This window comes from Lampetra planeri, chromosome 51 (assembly GCF_965212315.1).
Source record: "Lampetra planeri chromosome 51, kcLamPlan1.2.h2, whole genome shotgun sequence".
NCBI lineage: Eukaryota > Metazoa > Chordata > Hyperoartia > Petromyzontiformes > Petromyzontidae > Lampetra > Lampetra planeri.
Genome location: NC_136157.1, coordinates 6,642,314 through 6,660,255, shown reverse-complemented (window position 1 = coordinate 6,660,255; position 17,942 = coordinate 6,642,314). Strand labels below are relative to the sequence as shown.

The following is a 17,942-nucleotide window of genomic DNA, read 5'->3' as shown; positions in this document are numbered from 1 at the left end:
CTTTCCGACAGACCTGTTCTTCACCCGAGGACGGCTGCTTGCGTTGTGGCCGAAACGTCGTGAGAATTATTTTATTATGTTTTATTTTTATTATTTTATTATTTCCCTTCTACGTGACTTTACCAAAAGAACCAAGAAGATGAATCCCTGCAGTCACGAAAGCTTTAAATCGTAATTGCACATAGTAGTCACTTTAAGATGTTTTCTTGTTTTGTTTTTTGTTTGTTGCGGTTGCACCCGATTCAAGAGCCGAATGGCTCACAAGACCTATACCAAATTAATGAAACTGAAAACTCCAAGCAACCTGGCGCGTTGTTTCAGCTGCCGGGCCCGGAGATCGAACTGGCAGACCTCTGTATTAGGTGCCGGGTTGGGTGGGTGTGGGTGGTGTTATGATTACGGGGTTCGGATCATCATCAGCCGTGGTCACTCCACCGCTAGATGAATACCCCTCATCCCCCCCCCACGACCTGCACCATCTCTCTCTCTCTCAAGGTCCCTGCTGTGTGCAACAATCCACCTGAGCAGCAGCAAAGTGCACGGATTTCAATGCTCCATCTCCTCGATTCACGTCCCTCTGGGGCGCGTTGCGCTCCACAGACCTCTCACCATTAAGCTCACCACTCACCGGTCACCTGTAGAGTGCTCTGCACCAGAGGTGGGACAAAGTCATTGTTATGCAAGTCCAAGTCGAGTCGCAAGTCATCAAATTCATGACTCGAGTCTGACTCGAGTCCAAGTCACATGACTCGAGTCCACATCTCATAGGTGGGACAAAGTCATTGTTATGCAAGTCCAAGTCGAGTCGCAAGTCATCAAATTCATGACTCGAGTCTGACTCGAGTCCAAGTCACATGACTCGAGTCCACACCTCTGCTCTGCACTCACCAGTAAACTCATCCATGCACCTCGCCAGCAAATCCATGATGCGCTCACCACGAAATTCAATTGACTCCGACACAGGGCAGGCGTGACGATGGTGAGGGATGATGCCGAATACGAGTGAGGCTGGGGTGAGGGCTGGTGTGGTGAGGCTGGGGTGAGGTGAGGGTGGTGAGGCTGGGGTGGGGGGTGAATAGGGCTGAGGGTCAGGGCTGGGTGTGGTGAATAGGGGTGAGGTCTGGTGTGGTGAGGCTGGGGTGAGGTGAGGTTAGGGTGAAGGCCGGGTGTGGTGAATAGGGGTGAGGTGAGATGAGGGTGAGGCTGGGTGTGGTGAATAGGGGTGAGGCTGGGTTTGGTGAGGCTGGGGGGGGGGTGAATAGGGTGAGGGTGAGGCCGGGTGTGGTGAATAGGGGTGAGGTCTGCGTGTGGTTGAGGCAGGATGGAAGTAAATAGGGGTGAGGTGAGGTGAGGGTGAGGGCTGGGTGTGGTGAATAGGGGTGAGGTGAGGTGAGGCTGGGTGGGAGTTGAATAGGGGTGGGGTGAGGTGAGGGGCGTGTGTGGTGAACAGGGGTGAGGCTGGGTGCGACATGGGTGAGGTCTGCGTGTGGTGAGGCTGAGTGCGTGGGGGTGGCTAGGCGGGTGGGGGGGCGGGGGTGAGGCACGCGGAAGAGGTGGAGGAAGGGCTACCGCTGAATGTCGCTGCCCCCTCTCCGCCCTCCCCCCTCTCCGCGCCCACTCGGCCCCGTCACGCGGACGACGCAGTCGCCGCCGTCTCTCCGGGACCGCTCCCCTCGCCGCTGCCACCAAACTCCTTGGGGCCACGGGGACCGCAGCACGACCCGGGCAGGGGCCCCAGGGATAGGAATAGGAGGCGACAGCGGTGGTGGTGGTGGTGGTGGTCGGGGTGGATGAAGAGGAGACCCCGAGGAAGAGGAGGAAGAGGAGGTGACAGCGGTGGTGGATGAAGAGGAGACCCCGAGGAGGAGGAGGAGGCAGCAGCAGCAGCAGCAGTGGTGGTGGTGGCTGTAGAGAAGCTCTCGCTTCTGAAGGGCAGCAGGGGCAGCTCTCGCTGCTGAAGGGATTGGAGCTGCTGCTGCTGCCCGGGCTGGGAGCGGCGATCGCGAGAGGCGCGTGGCTGTCCCACGTGACTCGGCTTGCTGGTCAGGAGGAGGATACGGTGAGTGGCGCTGGGTGAGGGTATGGGGGTGACGACTCGGGGTAGTGAGTTCGTCCTCTCCTCGCCGCGAGTCTAGTCGAGGCCGAGGCTGGGTCAGGGGTCGAGGCTGGGTCAGGGGTCGAGGCTGAGGCTGGGTCAGGGGTCGAGGCTGGGTCAGGGGTCGAGGCTGGGTCAGGGGTCGAGGCCGAGGCTGGGTCAGGGGTCGAGGCTGGGTCAGGGGTCGAGGCTGGGTCAGGGGTCGAGGCCGAGGCTGGGTCAGGGGTCGAGACTGGGTCAGGGGGTCGAGGCCGGGGCTGGGTCAGGCCGTTCGAGGCCGCGACCCCTTCGTCGTCATCCTCCGCCGCTCGCCCCCGCAGGCGCCGCGGGGTCCCTTGGGCGATGTCCACCCGGCCCGACTTCAAGGTGGTCCTCCTGGGAGAGGTCAGCGTGGGCAAGACGTCGCTGCTGCGGCGCTACACGGAGCGCCGCTTCGAGGACACCATCAGCACCGTGGGGGGAGCCTTCGTCATGCGGGAGTGGGCCGGGCACACGGTGGCCCTGTGGGACACGGCAGGTGCGTGTCACCTTGTGGGGGCGGGGGGGGGGGGCATCCTGGGTGGGGGGGCAAGGGGGGGCACCCTTGGGTGGGGGGACGGTGAGATGTTAACTACCTCGCCTGGTGTACAGGAGGTCGTGAGTTCGATCCCGACCCTGACGCCTGCTGCTGTATATTTGGAGTTTTTGTGTCTCTCTCTCTCATAATCACGGTGGCTAGGAGATGTTAACTACCTCGCCTGGTATACAGGAGGTCGTGAGTTCGATCCCGACCCTGACGCCTGCTGCTGTATATATGGAGTGTTTGTGTGTGTCTCTCTCTCATCATCATCACGGTGGCTATGAGATGTTAACTACCTCGCCTGGTGTACAGGAGGTCGTGAGTTCGATCCCGACCCTGACGCTGCCTGCTGTGTTTTTTGCGTGTCTCTCCCTCTCTCCCCGTGGCCGCGTGGATTTTTCTCTGGGTTCCTTACGGTTGTTTTCCCTCCACATTCCAGAATCAACGTCACGCGTTGATTCTGAGTGTTTGGCTGCTGTACATTTCCACGTGCTGACAAGCCACTTCGTTGAGCTATCATTCGTGGTGTCCAAGTCGCTTCTGAAAAAGAGCTGTATAGCTCAGTGGGCCTTCACCTGATGACATTTTTTAAAAAGTTGTTTAGTTTAATTTAAATCGACTGACAGTTCCGTGATCAGCGCAACCTTCAATTCCGCGCAACGGTTTGACGATCCGTCCTCCTTGCCAGGGTTACAGGGTCCAGACCCCTGTGGCAAGTCAACAGTGGCTAGCCTGCGGAGAGACTGTCCACCACCGTGAGAATGTGGAATCTCCACTCTCTGGCCACAGAATGAGATTTGTTTTTCACCATAATCAGAACATTTTATTCTACCGCAAGAATCCGATGAACTATCCAGCTCCTTTGCACAGATGTCCGTTCAGGTGGCGGGTTGGAACGCTACGACAACAAACGATAACAAACGTACAATAGTAGTACGAAGCACAAGAAAAAGGTAAATTGGTCAGCCAAATTCTTAGGTTTTTTTTCGGTAAAGTCACGTAGGTAAAAAAATAAAATTGAAAATAATTCGTGACTGCAAGGATTCATATTCTTAGGTTTTTTCAGTAAAGTCACGTAGGTAAAAAAATAAAATAAAAAATAATAAAAGTTAAATCAAATAAAAAAATAAAAATCACGACGTTTCGGAGTCAACACAAGCCTCCGTCTTCAGGTGGAACCGTCACGCAAGATTGCTTGATTTTTTTTTATTTTACTATTATTATTTTTAATTTACATTTTTTACCTACGTGACTTTACCGAAAAAACCTAAGAATATGAATCCTTGCAGTCACGAAAGCTTCAAATCTAGAATGGTCAGCCAAACACAAGCAGTGACAACTAAAAAACATTTATTTCGTTTGCTCGTGTGTTTTTTTTTTATGACGGGGTCACGGGCGAAGGTGGACAGACTCCTCCCACTTCCACCACCAAAAGACAAAGATCCCCCGTGTAGCCTGTAACGAACTGACGGGGCAAGTGCTGTTCGTGAGTGGCACCTGTTGAAGGCCGGCACGGCACACGAGGGGGGTGGGTCGCCTTTGTCTCCCCGGTGCCGATGTTTACACACATCGCCACCGGCTACTCATTATTGAGGCTGAGTCGACCTAGGGGAGGGGCCCAGGACCGTTTCAGATAATCGTCACCGGTGTCGTTGGCCGTGGGCGGGAATCGAACTCTGGTCGCCGGGTTCGTAGCGCGGCGTAGCGCTAACCGCTACACCGCCCCTCCACCATCACCACCATCACCTCCACCATCACCACCATCACCACCATCACCTCCACCATCACCACCATCACCACCACCAGCACCACCATCACCTCCACCATCACCACCATCACCACCACCAGCACCACCATCACCTCCACCATCCCCACCATCACCTGCACCATCACCTCCACCATCACCACCATCACCACCACCATCACCACCACCATCACTACCATCACCTCCACCATCACCACCACCATCACCACCATCACCACCACCATCACCTCCACCATCACCACCACCATCACCACCATCACCTCCACCATCACCACCACCAGCACCACCATCACCTCCACCATCACCTCCACCATCACCTCCACCATCACCACCATCACCACCACCATCACCTCCACCATCACCACCACCATCACCACCATCACCTCCACCATCACCACCATCACCACCACCATCACCACCACCATCACCACCATCACCTCCACCATCACCACCATCACCTCCACCATCACCTCCACCATCACCACCATCACCACCACCATCACCTCCACCATCACCACCACCATCACCACCATCACCTCCACCATCACCACCATCACCACCACCATCACCACCATCACCTCCACCATCACCACCATCACCACCACCATCACCACCACCATCACCACCATCACCTCCACCATCACCACCATCACCACCACCATCACCACCACCATCACCACCATCACCACCACCATCACCAGCACCAGGCTCTGTGACCCGGGGGAACCAGCGAGCACGTGGTGAGTCGACTTGGTGTGCAGTGCAGCGCTTGTTTGGCCGGGTGTCGGAGAGACGGGATAAGAAAAAACAACAACTGCCCGTTGCGCAACGGTCGCTTGGAGTTTGTTCCCGAATCCCTCCCTGTCTGCACTTTGGTCTCCCCGCTGTTTTGCTCGGACACGCCCGGGGCCTGTGCAGCGTTATCTCCACAACCTCGGTGAACCCGCACCTCCTCTTCCTCCTCCCTGCATTGAACCCCGCCGTGACCCCTCCCTAACCCCGTTCTGCCCCCAACCTGACCCCAATGTGACCTTAACTTGACCCCATGGTGACCCCACCCTGACCTCCCATAACCCCACTGTAACCCCACCCTGACCTCCTATAACCCCACTGATACCACACCCTAACCTCCCATAACCCCACTGTAACCCCACCCTGACCTCCCATAACCCCACTGTAACCCCACCCTGACCTCCCATAACCCCACTGTAACCCCACCCTGACCTCCCATAACCCCACTGTAACCCCACCCTGACCTCCCATAACCCCACTGTAACCCCACCCTGACCTCCCATAACCCCACTGTAACCCTATCCTGACCCCCCATAATCCCACTGTAACCCTACCCTGACACCACTGCGACCTCACCCTGACCTCCCATAACCCCACTGTAACCTCACCCTGACCCCACTGCGACCCCACCCTTACCCCACTGCGACCTCACCCCGACCCCACCGTGACACCCCGACCCCGCAGGCAAGGAGCGGTTCCACGGGCTGGGCTCCATGTTCTGCCGCGGGGCGCGCGCGGTGCTGCTGGTGTACGACGTGACGAGCCGCGCCACCTTCGCCGCGCTCGAGGAGCGCTTCCTGGGCCTGGCCGACTCGGCCGACGCCGACTGCATCTTCACTCTCGTCGGCAACAAGGCCGACCTCCTGTCGCCGCCGCCGTCGCCATCGCCCCGGAGCGACGAGAGCCGCCTCGGGGCGCCGGCGGCGCACGGGGAGGAGACGGAACGGCGCCCACGGGAAGTGACGGAGGAGGACGCTCGCGAGTTTTACGGCCGCATCCTCCGCTACCGCGACACCGTGGCGGGGAGCGCCGCCGGTGCCGCCGGGACGCGGCGGGCGGTGATGCCGGCGGCCGAGCGGGCCTGCTTCGTGGCGAGCGCCAAGAGCGGCCGCGGCGTGGACGAGGCGTTCGAGGGCGTCTTCGAGATGCTCGCGCCGCGGCATCGCGATCCGTGCGGCACGGTTCGCCTGGACGGTGCGGGGAAGCGCCAGCGCGGGCGCTGCTCCTGCTCCTGAGTGCCAGCGGCGGCGGTGGTGGGGGTGGCGGTGGACCGGCGCAATCGCCTGGGGCGAATGTGGATACAGAAACAAGACGCGGAGCGATTTCCTGCTCGAACGAGCGGCACCGAAGCATCGGTGCCCATCTTGTCACGGCCCTGCGGAGCTAGCATAAGCGAGGGAAGTTCCACATTGCTGTGGCGGGGATGTCCAGTTGTACGTTGAACTTATTTCGCACCGTACGTAGCCAACCTTGCCAATTGGAGGTGCGGCGGATGAGTCTAACCATAGGACAAACTGCTACTGACTTTCCCAACTCTGCGGTGTCTACTTTATCGACCATGCTGGGATGATGATGGGCCGAGTCAACCTCCAATGACGATTTGAACTTCCAGGCTTTCCGATTGCTGCGAGCCACTCTCCCACCCGCCGGGCCGCCAGGCCGCAGACGCCGCAGACGCGGCCGTTAGGGGCGTGGGGTGACTCGGTGGTGGTGGTGGACGCGGGCACGGCTCCTTGTCACCCCGTGCTGCTGCTGCTGCCTTCCCAATCACCTGTGGTTCCTCCTCCTGGTGCCTCCGAGTCATCCATTCTCTCCCCCCCCCCCCCCCGAGTCATCCTCTCTCTTTCTCTCTGTCGTCCTCTCTGAGTCATCCTCTGAGTCATCCTCTCTCCGAGTTATCCTCTCTCTCTCTCTGGAGTCGTCCTCTCTCTCCCCTAGTCGTCCTGTCTTTCTCTCTGTCGTCCTCTCTGAGTCATCCTCTGAGTCATCCTCTTATTCATCCTCTCTCTGAGTTATCCTCTCTCTCTCTCTCGAGTCGTCCTCTCTCTCCCCTAGTCGTCCTGTCTTTCTCTCAGAGTCGTCCTCTCTCGCTCTCGAGTCGTCTTCTATGAGAGCGAGTGACTATTGCACGCTACGAGTTGAAATCATCACAGGAAGACCTCGCTGCAGCGCTCTCAAGATGCGTTGCCGGGGAAGCGAGCAGCGCTAATCGAAACGGCGCTAAGCGGGGGTCGTTATACCATTGCTTCCATAGGGATGCGTTCCCAAGAGCGCTCCTGCGCACGAGCAACACGCGATGGCTTCATTGGGGTGTCGGTAATAGTGCGTATAATAACAACGGATGGAAAACATTATTGTTAGTAAATAAACATCATTATTTATAACAGTAAACGTTGTGTACCGTACCCACGAGTGCTTGACCACGAGTCGTGATGATCGAATCGCAAGGGAGGGGCGGCAGCGGCGGGTGGGGGGAGCTTTGATTGGCCGAGAGCGTTCGACGCTCTCAATGGCTGTGCGAATGAATGGGAGGCGGCGTTGGGGGCCTTTCGCTCGAAAGAGCTTTGTGGTTTTTTGGATTTTTCAAGGTTTTTCTTTTTTTAAGAGTCAAAATTTTCTCCAGGGAGAGCGAGAGATTAAAAAAAAGAAAGAGGGGAGCGCGGTGACGAATCGGCGTTCCGCGGGGGTCGCGACGAGCGAGTTCGACGATGTCCCACGTGCGTGCGTGCGTGCACGTAGCCGCGTAAATGTGAAGTTTTATGAGCGACTACAGTTATGCAGCAATTGCCGATCCACCTTGCCTCGGTTAGATCCCGGGCCGAAAACACACACATACCGGTAACAATCGAGCGGTGGACGTTGGCTTCTGTACAACGCGAGGTCAAAGAAATAAAGGAACTGCGAAACCGTTCTGCGATGTGTGCGCGTGCGGCGGTGGCACAGTGGTAGCCGACACCGGAGGTCGCAAACGGGTTTTGATTCCTTCCCCGTACCCGGCCGCACCAGGGTCGCAAACGGGTACCCGTACACGGCCGTACCCGTACCCTACCCGAACCCGGCCGGGTACGGGTATCGGGTACCCGATTGCGACCTCTGGGATGAAGCCATGTTGCAAGCGCGGGTGGGTTGATTCTAGGAACTTGAATTGTGAAAAGAGACAAGACGTTGGGAAATGAGTGACAAACGGTGACTCACCAGTGACTCACGGTCTACCCGTACCCGGCCGCACCAGGGTCGCAAACGGCTACCCGTACCCGGCCGGGTATGGGTAGCCGGGTATCGGGTAGGGTACGGGTATCGGGTACCCAGTTGCGACCTCTGGCCGACACTGCACTGCGAACCTGCCCATAATATTTAATTACCAATTGCTTAATGCTGGCAGACAATCATCTGACCCATAGGTGGCAGCCATCTCAAGCCAGAGGACGAGAGGACTCTAGCCGCCACGCATATAAAGGATTTAGAGTGAAAAACTTTGTTTTTACGGGTTAATTTTGTTTTGCCCATATTGAAACGGCTGTACGCCGTATGGACCTAAACACTGAATTTCCCTGTACAAGTATACGGGGTAAACCGTGTCGGTTGATGGCTATGGTGACTTGTCCATGGTGAAAAATGACCCAAATGTACGAACTTAAACATGTTCCCAATTTTTTACCGATATGTACAAATTCCAAGAATCTAACAATACAAGAATCTGGCAATATAACCGGAGGTCATATTCTTGGATCTTTCGGTAAAGTCACGTAGATAGGATCAAAGAGCAATCTTATTCTATGGGAACCTCATTTGCCAGTAAAAATATGATAATTGGTTCTTTACCCTTCTATCTGGCAACAAAAAAGGTGTCAGTTTTGTTGCCAGATAGAAGGGTAAAGAACCAATTAGCAATCTTATTCTCTCCGAGATCAGGGCTTGGCCAGCCCTTGAACAAGATCAGTTTAGCATTGGGAGAAGTGACAGCAGCAGATGTGAGCGTAAAGGCGATCGGGCATTACCTTGGTGTCCCGACATCTCTTCCGAAATGTGAGCGACTCGATCAGGTGAGCATTATTGTCTCGAAGATTTGTTAAAAGATCTAATAGTTGCGTGGAAAGCCTCCCCGTCGAGGCGGTTAAATCTTCACTCAAAGCTTTCGTGACTGCAGGGATTCATATTCTTTACCGAAAGACCCAATAATATGAATTCCTGCAGTCACGAAAGCTTTAAGTCAAGATATAACAAGAGGTGTTAAGATGTTCAAACACCAATTAAATACCTTTGCGCAAGGAATCAAGTCTGCATTAACCACTCACAGCACTTGTGTTGAACATGTAAACAAACATGCTCTGATAATGCACGTGTAAGGGATCTGCGACATCTTCGCTCTCACGACAACACGCACCAAATCACACGCGCGGGAATACGCTGGACGGGGGTCAGGGGTTAAAGTGCAGTGAACGTCACCCGGTCCAGAGGCGTGCCAGACGTGAACACGTATTGGGAGCGAGGGCGGAGATGGAGAGGTTTAAAAGGGGCTGTGGGATGCGTGGTGGGGTTGGTTTTGGAACGAGCGTTGCTGTGCGTTGGAGAAATAAAGAAGTGATTGAACGATTCTCAGACTCCTCTTTATATGCATTGCCTTTGAAACGGATTGGCCTTCACCTGAGACAGCAGCCTTCTTGATGGCCTCGTCTCACCAGTGTGAGACCAGGGAACGCCTTTAAGTGAACAGTGCAAATGCAATTGCACGTTTTACCAGGAGTGCTTAATGCAGACTTGATTCCTTGCAAAAAGGTTTAAGGTGGAGCGAGCCCAAGACTCAATCCGCTGTCTTCCCGACAGACCTGTTCTTCACCCGAGGACGGCTGCTTGCGTTGTGGCTGAAACGTCGTGAGAATTGTTTTATTATGTTTCATCTTAACACTCCTGTTTTATTGGCATAAAAGGTCAAACCAGTTGTTATTTTTCATACTTTGCTGGTGGCAAAAAGGTCCCGTGATCTAACACAGAGTAGGCGAGGAAACGCGCGACTGAATGAAGACGGGGAAAAAGAACCCATTTGCTGCAGATGAGTTTAATGAAATGCAATTACAGAAGAAACAAACGGAGCCATAAACTCGCAGGACCAGATTCACATCCCTGACGCAGCAAACTAAAAACGCAATTATTCTAAATGGTAACTTCTGTATTTCAAAAGTACGTACATAGAACTTATTTCGCGCCGTACGTAGCCATCGGCAAATTTCAACTGAACATCGGATTCATTTTCTTGGTTCTTTCGGTAAAGTCACGTAGAAGGGAAATAATAAAATAATAAAAATAAAACATCATAAAATAATTCTCACGACGTTTCGGCCACAACGCAAGGACGGCTGCTTGCGTTGTGGCCAAAACGTTCCGAGAATTATTTTATTATGTTTTATTTTTATCATTTTATTATTTCCCTTCTACGTGACTTTACCGAAAGAACCAAGAAGATGAACATCGGATGTCGAGCAACACTTGTCGAGATGCAAATACGGGCCCCATCCGATGTACAGGAGTTAAAACTAGCAACATCGAGAAACCACAGCAGCAGTGAACCTGTAGTGCAATTCACCACTATGCAGGATATCACTTTGAAATGTAACAAGAAAAGTTTTTGTTTTTTATAACCACTTACTGAAGAGGTACAAATTTTACGAACGGTGTGCCCAAAGATTTATGGGCTAATTCAGGGGTAGGGCGCCCCACGAAATCCCCTCCATCTCCTCCCTCCCCTCCCCTCCCTCCGATGGCTTAAATTTGGCCTTCCGTGACATTAACTTGAGATCACTTACAGCTCATAATGTAATTTTTTTGTGTTTTTTATATTGTATTTGGTACAAGAAGCAATGTTAAAAAAAAAAATACACACCCTAAAATCACAACCCGATTCAGGGGGGGAATATGCACAATGGAATGCTACAGGAGTGACTTGCACAGCATTCGACTCAACTGGGACTATGTACGATGTCTAAATAATTTCACGTCGTACGGAGCCAACCGTGCTAAAATCGGAGGTGCGGGGGAGACGTCAACAACCTAAACACAAGAAGCAGTTCTGAAGAAATTCGTTTTCCAATCGAGGTCGTGCTCCCCTTTAAAAACTTTACAACCCTCGCTGCTCAGCCAATTGGGGAAATTCCATATTCTCATGGCGAGCGAGGGAGGGGTGGTGTGGGGGTGGGATAGAAAAAGTGCTTCTCAGTTTAATCGAATCCCGGACGGAGGGGGATGACGGGCGACCCCGACCACAAACGAGAGCTCAACGCAGCGCCTCATTGTCAGCGTAGGGACGTCCCATAAACGTTGTCTCGAGTCTTCTCGCCATGACATTTCTCAGCGCCGGGAGTGCCATTTCCAGTTTACAGGAGTCTCAACACCTCCCCCCACCACACCTGCCCAACATCCCCGCGCCTGCCACCCCCCACCAACCAGAGGTGGGACAAAGTCATTGTTATGCAAGTCCAAGTCGAGTCGCAAGTCATCAAATTCATGACTCGAGTCTGACTCGAGTCCAAGTCACATGACTCGAGTCCACACCTCTGCCACCAACCATCCCACAACACACATCGTATGCGTTGCTTAAAAATAAACAAAACATTTGGTACCATGGCAAAAAACACCGCAGAGCCTCGACGACCAGATCTTACAGTACATCGGCGTTGTGCCCACGCGAATTTTGCCAAGTCATTTGCGAGCCGAGATCTCCTCACTGATTCTAGATGTGAAGCTTTCGTGACTGCAAGGATTCATACTCTTAGGTTTTTTCGGTAAAGTCACGTAGGAAAGGAAAGGAACAAATGTTTTTTTTAAGTAATAATAGAAATAAAATAATATTAAATCACGACGTTTCAGAGGCAACACAAGCTTCCGTCTTCAGGTTCCACGGTTCCACCTGAAGACGGAAGCTTGTGTTGGCCTCCGAAACGTCGTGATTTATTATTTGATTTCTATTATTACTTCTATTTTTTTTTTTACCTACGTGACTTTACCGAAAAAGCCTCAGAGTATCTTCTCACTGCATCGATGAGCTTCTCGCCACGCAAATGTCGGAGGGCTTGACGGACGAGCCAAGCGCCTTGTTGGCAGCCTCGACCGCGGCGGTGATGTCAATTCCTGAAACGACAAAAACAAAATCAAATCGGTGGCCATCGTCAGCAGTTGCCCCGACGTTGTTTCTCAACTGGAGCCGATGCCAAAAATCGGGCACATTTACGGAATACACCACGCCGCCGTTGACCCTGGCCATTGACCGAGCAACCCAACGTTCCTACCAGCTCCCTCCGCAGGACGATGTGTTGTTTAAGTTAAGAAAATTGAGTTGCTCCGTGATAACACTTTCCTGCTCCCGCGCAGAAGACTGGGCCCACTAAGTGGATGATAGCAGAGCCACGCCAATCAACGTCAATCAAACTCCGCCCACTGTTGTAAAGATCTGGCAACCACTGTACTGTAGAGGCGATCACGTGGATTTCGGATTAACCGGAGCTAACATATTTTTGTTTGGTTTAAAACACGTGCCTTGTAATACACATTTCCAACAATAACAATGTCGTATAACTGCTTACAGATTCTTAATTTGGGCTTAAGGGATAATCCACGAGTTGTTAATTTACGTCAAAATCTCAGGTACGCGATCAATGCGCAAAATCGGATGAACCGCACGCGGATAATCGAGAGATTGCTGTAGTTTAGTCGAGGAGGGGACTTAAATGTGGCCAACGTGGAGCGAGGGCAGAGGTCGCAACCGGGTACCCGATACCCATACCCTACCCGATACCCGGCTACCCGTACCCGTTTGCGACCCTGGTGCGGCCGGGTACGGGTACGGGTAGGCCGTGAGTCACTGGTGAGTCACCGTTTGTCACTCATTTCCCAACGTCTTGTCTCTTCTCACAATTCAAGTTCCTAGAATAAACCCACTCGCGCCTGCAACATGGCTTCATCTCAGAGGTCGCAATCAGGTACCCGATACCCGTACCCGGCCGGGTACGGGTAGGGTACAGGTACCCGTTTGCGACCATGGTGCGGCCGGGTACGGGTAAGGAATCAAAACCCGTTTGCGACCTCTGAGCGAGGGTGATCATTCCAAAGCGAACCTCAGCGGTTTGCGTGCGCGCACACCACACGGACGCCGCCCCTTACCACCGATTCACGATTACCTTGCTCTGTTTTTTTCGGTAAAGTCACGTAGGTAAAAAGCTAAATACATTTCAATGAAAATTAAATTAAAACATCACGACGTTTCGAAGGAAACACGAGCCTCCGCCATCAGGTAGCCGCTCCAGAAAAATCACTGCAGCGTATGAAGAGAGCTATTTCTGAGACGCATGTTTATATGGGATACTAGAGGGGGGAGCAGCCAAGTGGCCGAGAAGGGAGAGAGAGCACGTGGCATCGTGGAGGAAGGGGGGGGGGGTTGGGCAGGGGGGGGGATTGGCTGAATTAAGCCGATAGATAAGCATCTTGTGATACGTGGATCTTTTCAGTCACGAAAACTTCAAATCTAGAATCTATTACCTTGCAGGCCGAGCCACAGCGAAGCCTTCCTGGAGAGCAGATCCCACTCGAGCTTTTGCTCGGCAGCGCGGTACTGCAGCCACACCAGCGCCAGTACCGTGGCCCACACCTCGTTCGCCATGCCCTGCTCACGCACAACACCACCCAGGCGTGGGCCGAATCAGAACATTTAATTATACTGGAGAAATACGATGAGCTATAACGCCGTGTTGGGGCGAGCTCCTACCACCCCCTGCTGTGTTAGGGACGACCCTACCCCCTGTTGCGTTGGGGCCGGCTCCCACCCCCTGTTGCGTTATGGCAGACCCTAAACCCTGCTGCGTTGGGGCTGGCTCCCACCCCCTGTTGCGTTGGGGCTGACCACTACCCCCTTAAATTTCGATTTAAAGTCTTTCCGACAGACCTGTTCTTCACCTGAGGACGGCTGCTTGCGTTGTGGCCGAAACGTCGTGAGAATTATTTTATTGTGTTTTATGTGTATTATTTTATTACTTCCCTTCTACGTGACTTTACCGAAAGAACCAAGAAGACACTACCCCCTTCTGTGTAGGGGCCGCCCCTACCCCCTGCTGCGTAGGGACCGCCCCTACACCTGCTGCGTTGGGGCCGACCGCTACCCCCTGTTGCGTTGGTGCCGGCGAGCCATGCCTAGTGTGACGCAGCTCACATCACCGATGACGCCACAAAGCCCCGTCCATCACCCCCCATCCAACGGCGGACGCGGGAACGCAGGTCACCCCAACCTCCCCCCCCCCCCCCACCGCTATTTTTGTTTCAGCCAATCGCCGCGGCTGCAACAATCAGTCACTTCTCAAGCTTTAGGCTTCTCCAGCTCTTTGGGCGTGCGGACACTTTGCTCGCGGCGCTGCCCGTTCTCCCGGCGGGCGGTGGGAAGAGCGAAACCGCCCGAGGCTCTCACCTGCGGAGCCTCACTCCGAAGGGTTTTGATCGGGATCTGGAGCGCGACAGCCAGTTGCTCCAAACTCTCCCACGATCCGTTCGCCTGCTGCAAATGGACCAGGTGACCTGGTTTTGGGTACAACACACAGAGAGGAGGGGGAAGGGAAGGGGGATTGGGCCGTCCCAGAAGACCACGGCCCACGGTTAAAGGGTGGCAAGGCCGGGGAAGTCGCGTTACCACGCGCGGCAGATTGAGAACGTGGTCTTGGCGGCTGGTCTTATGCATGTTGAACTTCTTTTCGCACTGTGCTAAGTGGAGGTGCGGGGGGGGGATGGACAACAAACTAAACACAACAGCAAGCAGCTCTCAAGAAATGAGTTTGTCAATCTAGACGATTCAAAAGTTGCGCAGGCTCCCAGTGGCTTCCGAATATCGGAAGAGCGTTCCAGACGGCCGCAGAAGCGCGCCTGAAAGCGCCGCGCGATGCGGTGACCCACCGGCTTTGTTCGATGGCAGAGTCAAAAGCCGCCGCCGCTTTGAGGTTGACCGGAGGAGTTTGCGTGCTGATGGTGGTGGTTGATGTTCCTTGACGAGGTCAGCAGCGAGGTGTTGTGGTTAATTTGTGGTGGGCGCTTCGTGTGGAACGAGTGCGAACCTTACCTCAATCGATATCGCGCCTTGACCAAGGCGCTGAACAGAGAACTTAGCAACTGCACGGTGAAACGGTGCGATGTGATGCGTCGACGAGAAGAACGGCGATGGCGTGCGATGGATATGAAGATTACGACGTGAAATAAATGCGTGGCGACGTTGATTCCATACCCGTCAAACCGATACGGTTTTCCCGTATTCTTGTGCCGGGAAATTGAGTTTTCAGGTCCGTACGGCGTACAGACGTTTCAATACGGGCAAATAAATCAATTTTTGTCTATTTGTTTGTGTTTCTCCCTCGTGATGGGACTTTGTAGGATGAACGTTGAGATTTATAACGGGGCACGGGGTGACCAACAAAGTCTGAATTGGTCTGCGATAAGGGAGGGCACTGATAAGGGGTTGACAGGTACAGACGGTGACAGTAAGTGGTTGGTGATGAATGGGTGAGAGGAAGTTGGGAAGAGGGACGGGCGTTCGTGATGGGGGACATGGAGGGGGAGTCGGGGTTAAGTGCGGGAAAATACTTGAGTTTTAAAAAGGGGAGAACGAAAACGAAGGAGAAAATTCCAGCTTGGGTTTGACGTCATCCCTGCCAGCCACGTCGTTCATTATTACAACCAAGTAGCCTCGGTGCAGAACTTTGTTGAGACAGTTGGTCGACAGACGAGCGGGCGGATTAATATTGTAAACGTTTAGCGAGTAGTGTCAATGCTAGCTGGTGGTGTAAACGATGGCAGGCGGTGGCCAACATGGCTAAACACGATACTTTCGTGATCTTCATAAATCACTTCACTTAGCCGATTTAAACCAATCGTTAAACCACAATGTTCGCTGCAATTGTAACCTTTTGAAAATGTATATATTTTATATCTATATATATATAAAAAAGGGAAATTTGTGAATATGTGTCTGTTCGAAATATTTAGCATACTTCCCAACATGCAACAAACCGAGTAGTAAAGCTAGTTTCAACTAAAAAATGTACGTCAAGATCACTCGCTAAATTGATTCCCTCCCCCCTCCCATCTTCGCTTTTTGTGCAGCACCACTTAGTAACGTTCACCGAATGACTTAACATACTCTTAGTTTTTTCGGTAAAGTCACGTAGGTAAAAAATAAAATTAATAAAAGTAAAATAAAAATCACGACGTTTCGGAAGCAACACAAGCTTCCGTCTTCAGGCGGAACCGTCACAGCACGATTGCTGTATCAAGTAAAGCTCTTCATTTAACTTTCATTAATTTATTTTTTATTTTTTATCTACGTGACTTTACCGAAAAAACCTAAGAGTATGTTCAAATAATAAAATAAAATAATAAATCACGACGTTTCGGAGGCAACACAAGTCGTGATTTATTATTATTGTATTTTATTATTATTTTTTTACCTACGTGACTTTACCGAAAAAACCTAAGAGCATGAATCCCTGCAGTCACGAAAGCTTCAAATCTAGAATGAATGACCTAACACTTTTTCGCAAACTGTGACCAAAGCAGACACACGCGCCACGTGCGAGTGGCGTGCGTTTGCCCTGCGCGACCCGCGCGCCTCCGTGCGTATGTTGAACTTCTTTCACACCGTACGTAGCCAACCACTCTAACCAGAAGTGCGGGACACACACCGACTCTGCGCGACTCACTCATCTCGACGCAGTAGGGGCTGGTGGTGCTGTTCGAGCGCGAAGGAGTCTGCCACATTTGCTGCGATCCTTGCCGGTATTTCTCTGCAGGGAAGAATTGGCAGCCATAAATACAGGTGTTTTTTGGGTTAGATCGCGTAAATAAATAAATGTGTCGGTAAACCCACCGCCGCCACCACCCGACACAGCCAATGAGTAAGGTTTGCCACGTAAACTGAACATGCCAATTCGTTACGAGGACAGCACACCGATGTGTTGCAGAGCAAAGCCACAACATTTATAGGTTTGCAGAATCAACATTTCACTATTATTATCACTATTACGACCACTGCTACCTCGCACATTCTTGAGATCAATTCCCAGTACAGTGACGGAATCGACTGGTGATACGGTTGTGGCATTGAAGTTTGATGCAGGTACAGCTCTCACGTTTTCCAACCCACGTGGTCAGTGTGTCACAGTTCTCCAAACGTTTCTTAAACGGAAATACAAGTTCGATGAAATAAAAATTGCATCTTTACCTCCGCATGCCCATCACCGTGTAACCACCCAAACTTGTCCGTTGCCTCTGCAGTGAGAATCTCATTGTAAATGCTTTGCCCACTGACATAAAGTAAAAACAAGACTTTTTATTTTACCAGGTAAGGCCTCACTCGGTTTTACTGAATAGCTCGTTTTTCAGAAGCGACCTGGCCACAAATGAGAGCAGTGCAAAGACAATGCACCATCATACTTTGAAACTGGAAAAAAAAGGTCCCATCTAGTATCAATTTACTTATCAGGATAGAACTTTAATTGATCGTGGCTGATTATTATTATAATGATTACAGTGTGTAGCACCGCGCAAAGAGACTTTGAATGCGAAAACGAGCTTCTGATGTCACTTACTTTCCACGGCCATATTGGAGATTTGCGCCTGAAAGACCCTATGGCTTCTTCGCTGAGATTGCCTCTCACTGGAAGCTGAGAAAACACAAGACGGCAAATATACATGGTCAGGAAATTCACAAG

The 17,942-nt window shown here is 52.5% G+C and overlaps 2 protein-coding genes across 5 annotated transcripts in view; one reads left to right on the top strand and one right to left on the bottom strand.

The window, feature by feature from the left end:
* Window positions 1-1,598: 1,598 nt before the first annotated feature.
* Window positions 1,599-9,805, top strand: LOC144734525 (ras-related protein Rab-20-like). The gene is made up of 3 exons (XM_078616763.1): window positions 1,599-2,059; window positions 2,416-2,612; window positions 5,896-9,805. The coding sequence occupies exons 2-3, from the start codon at window positions 2,438-2,440 to the stop codon at window positions 6,444-6,446; spliced, it is 726 nt and encodes a 241-aa protein (XP_078472889.1). The 5' UTR covers window positions 1,599-2,059; window positions 2,416-2,437; the 3' UTR covers window positions 6,447-9,805.
* Window positions 9,806-10,248: 443 nt separating this feature from the next.
* The window catches only part of LOC144734518 (von Willebrand factor A domain-containing protein 5A-like), a 45,825-nt gene continuing 38,131 nt past the window's right edge, over window positions 10,249-17,942 (bottom strand). For all 4 annotated transcript variants that reach the window (XM_078616749.1, XM_078616750.1, XM_078616751.1 and 1 more), the window contains exons 17-21: window positions 17,820-17,894; window positions 16,932-17,015; window positions 14,657-14,763; window positions 13,738-13,861; window positions 10,249-12,333 (exon numbers count right to left, since the gene is read on the bottom strand). In XM_078616749.1, coding sequence (XP_078472875.1) covers window positions 12,233-12,333; window positions 13,738-13,861; window positions 14,657-14,763; window positions 16,932-17,015; window positions 17,820-17,894 — 491 coding nt within the window. In that variant the 3' untranslated portion in view covers window positions 10,249-12,232. The remainder of the gene's footprint in view (window positions 12,334-13,737; window positions 13,862-14,656; window positions 14,764-16,931; window positions 17,016-17,819; window positions 17,895-17,942) is intronic.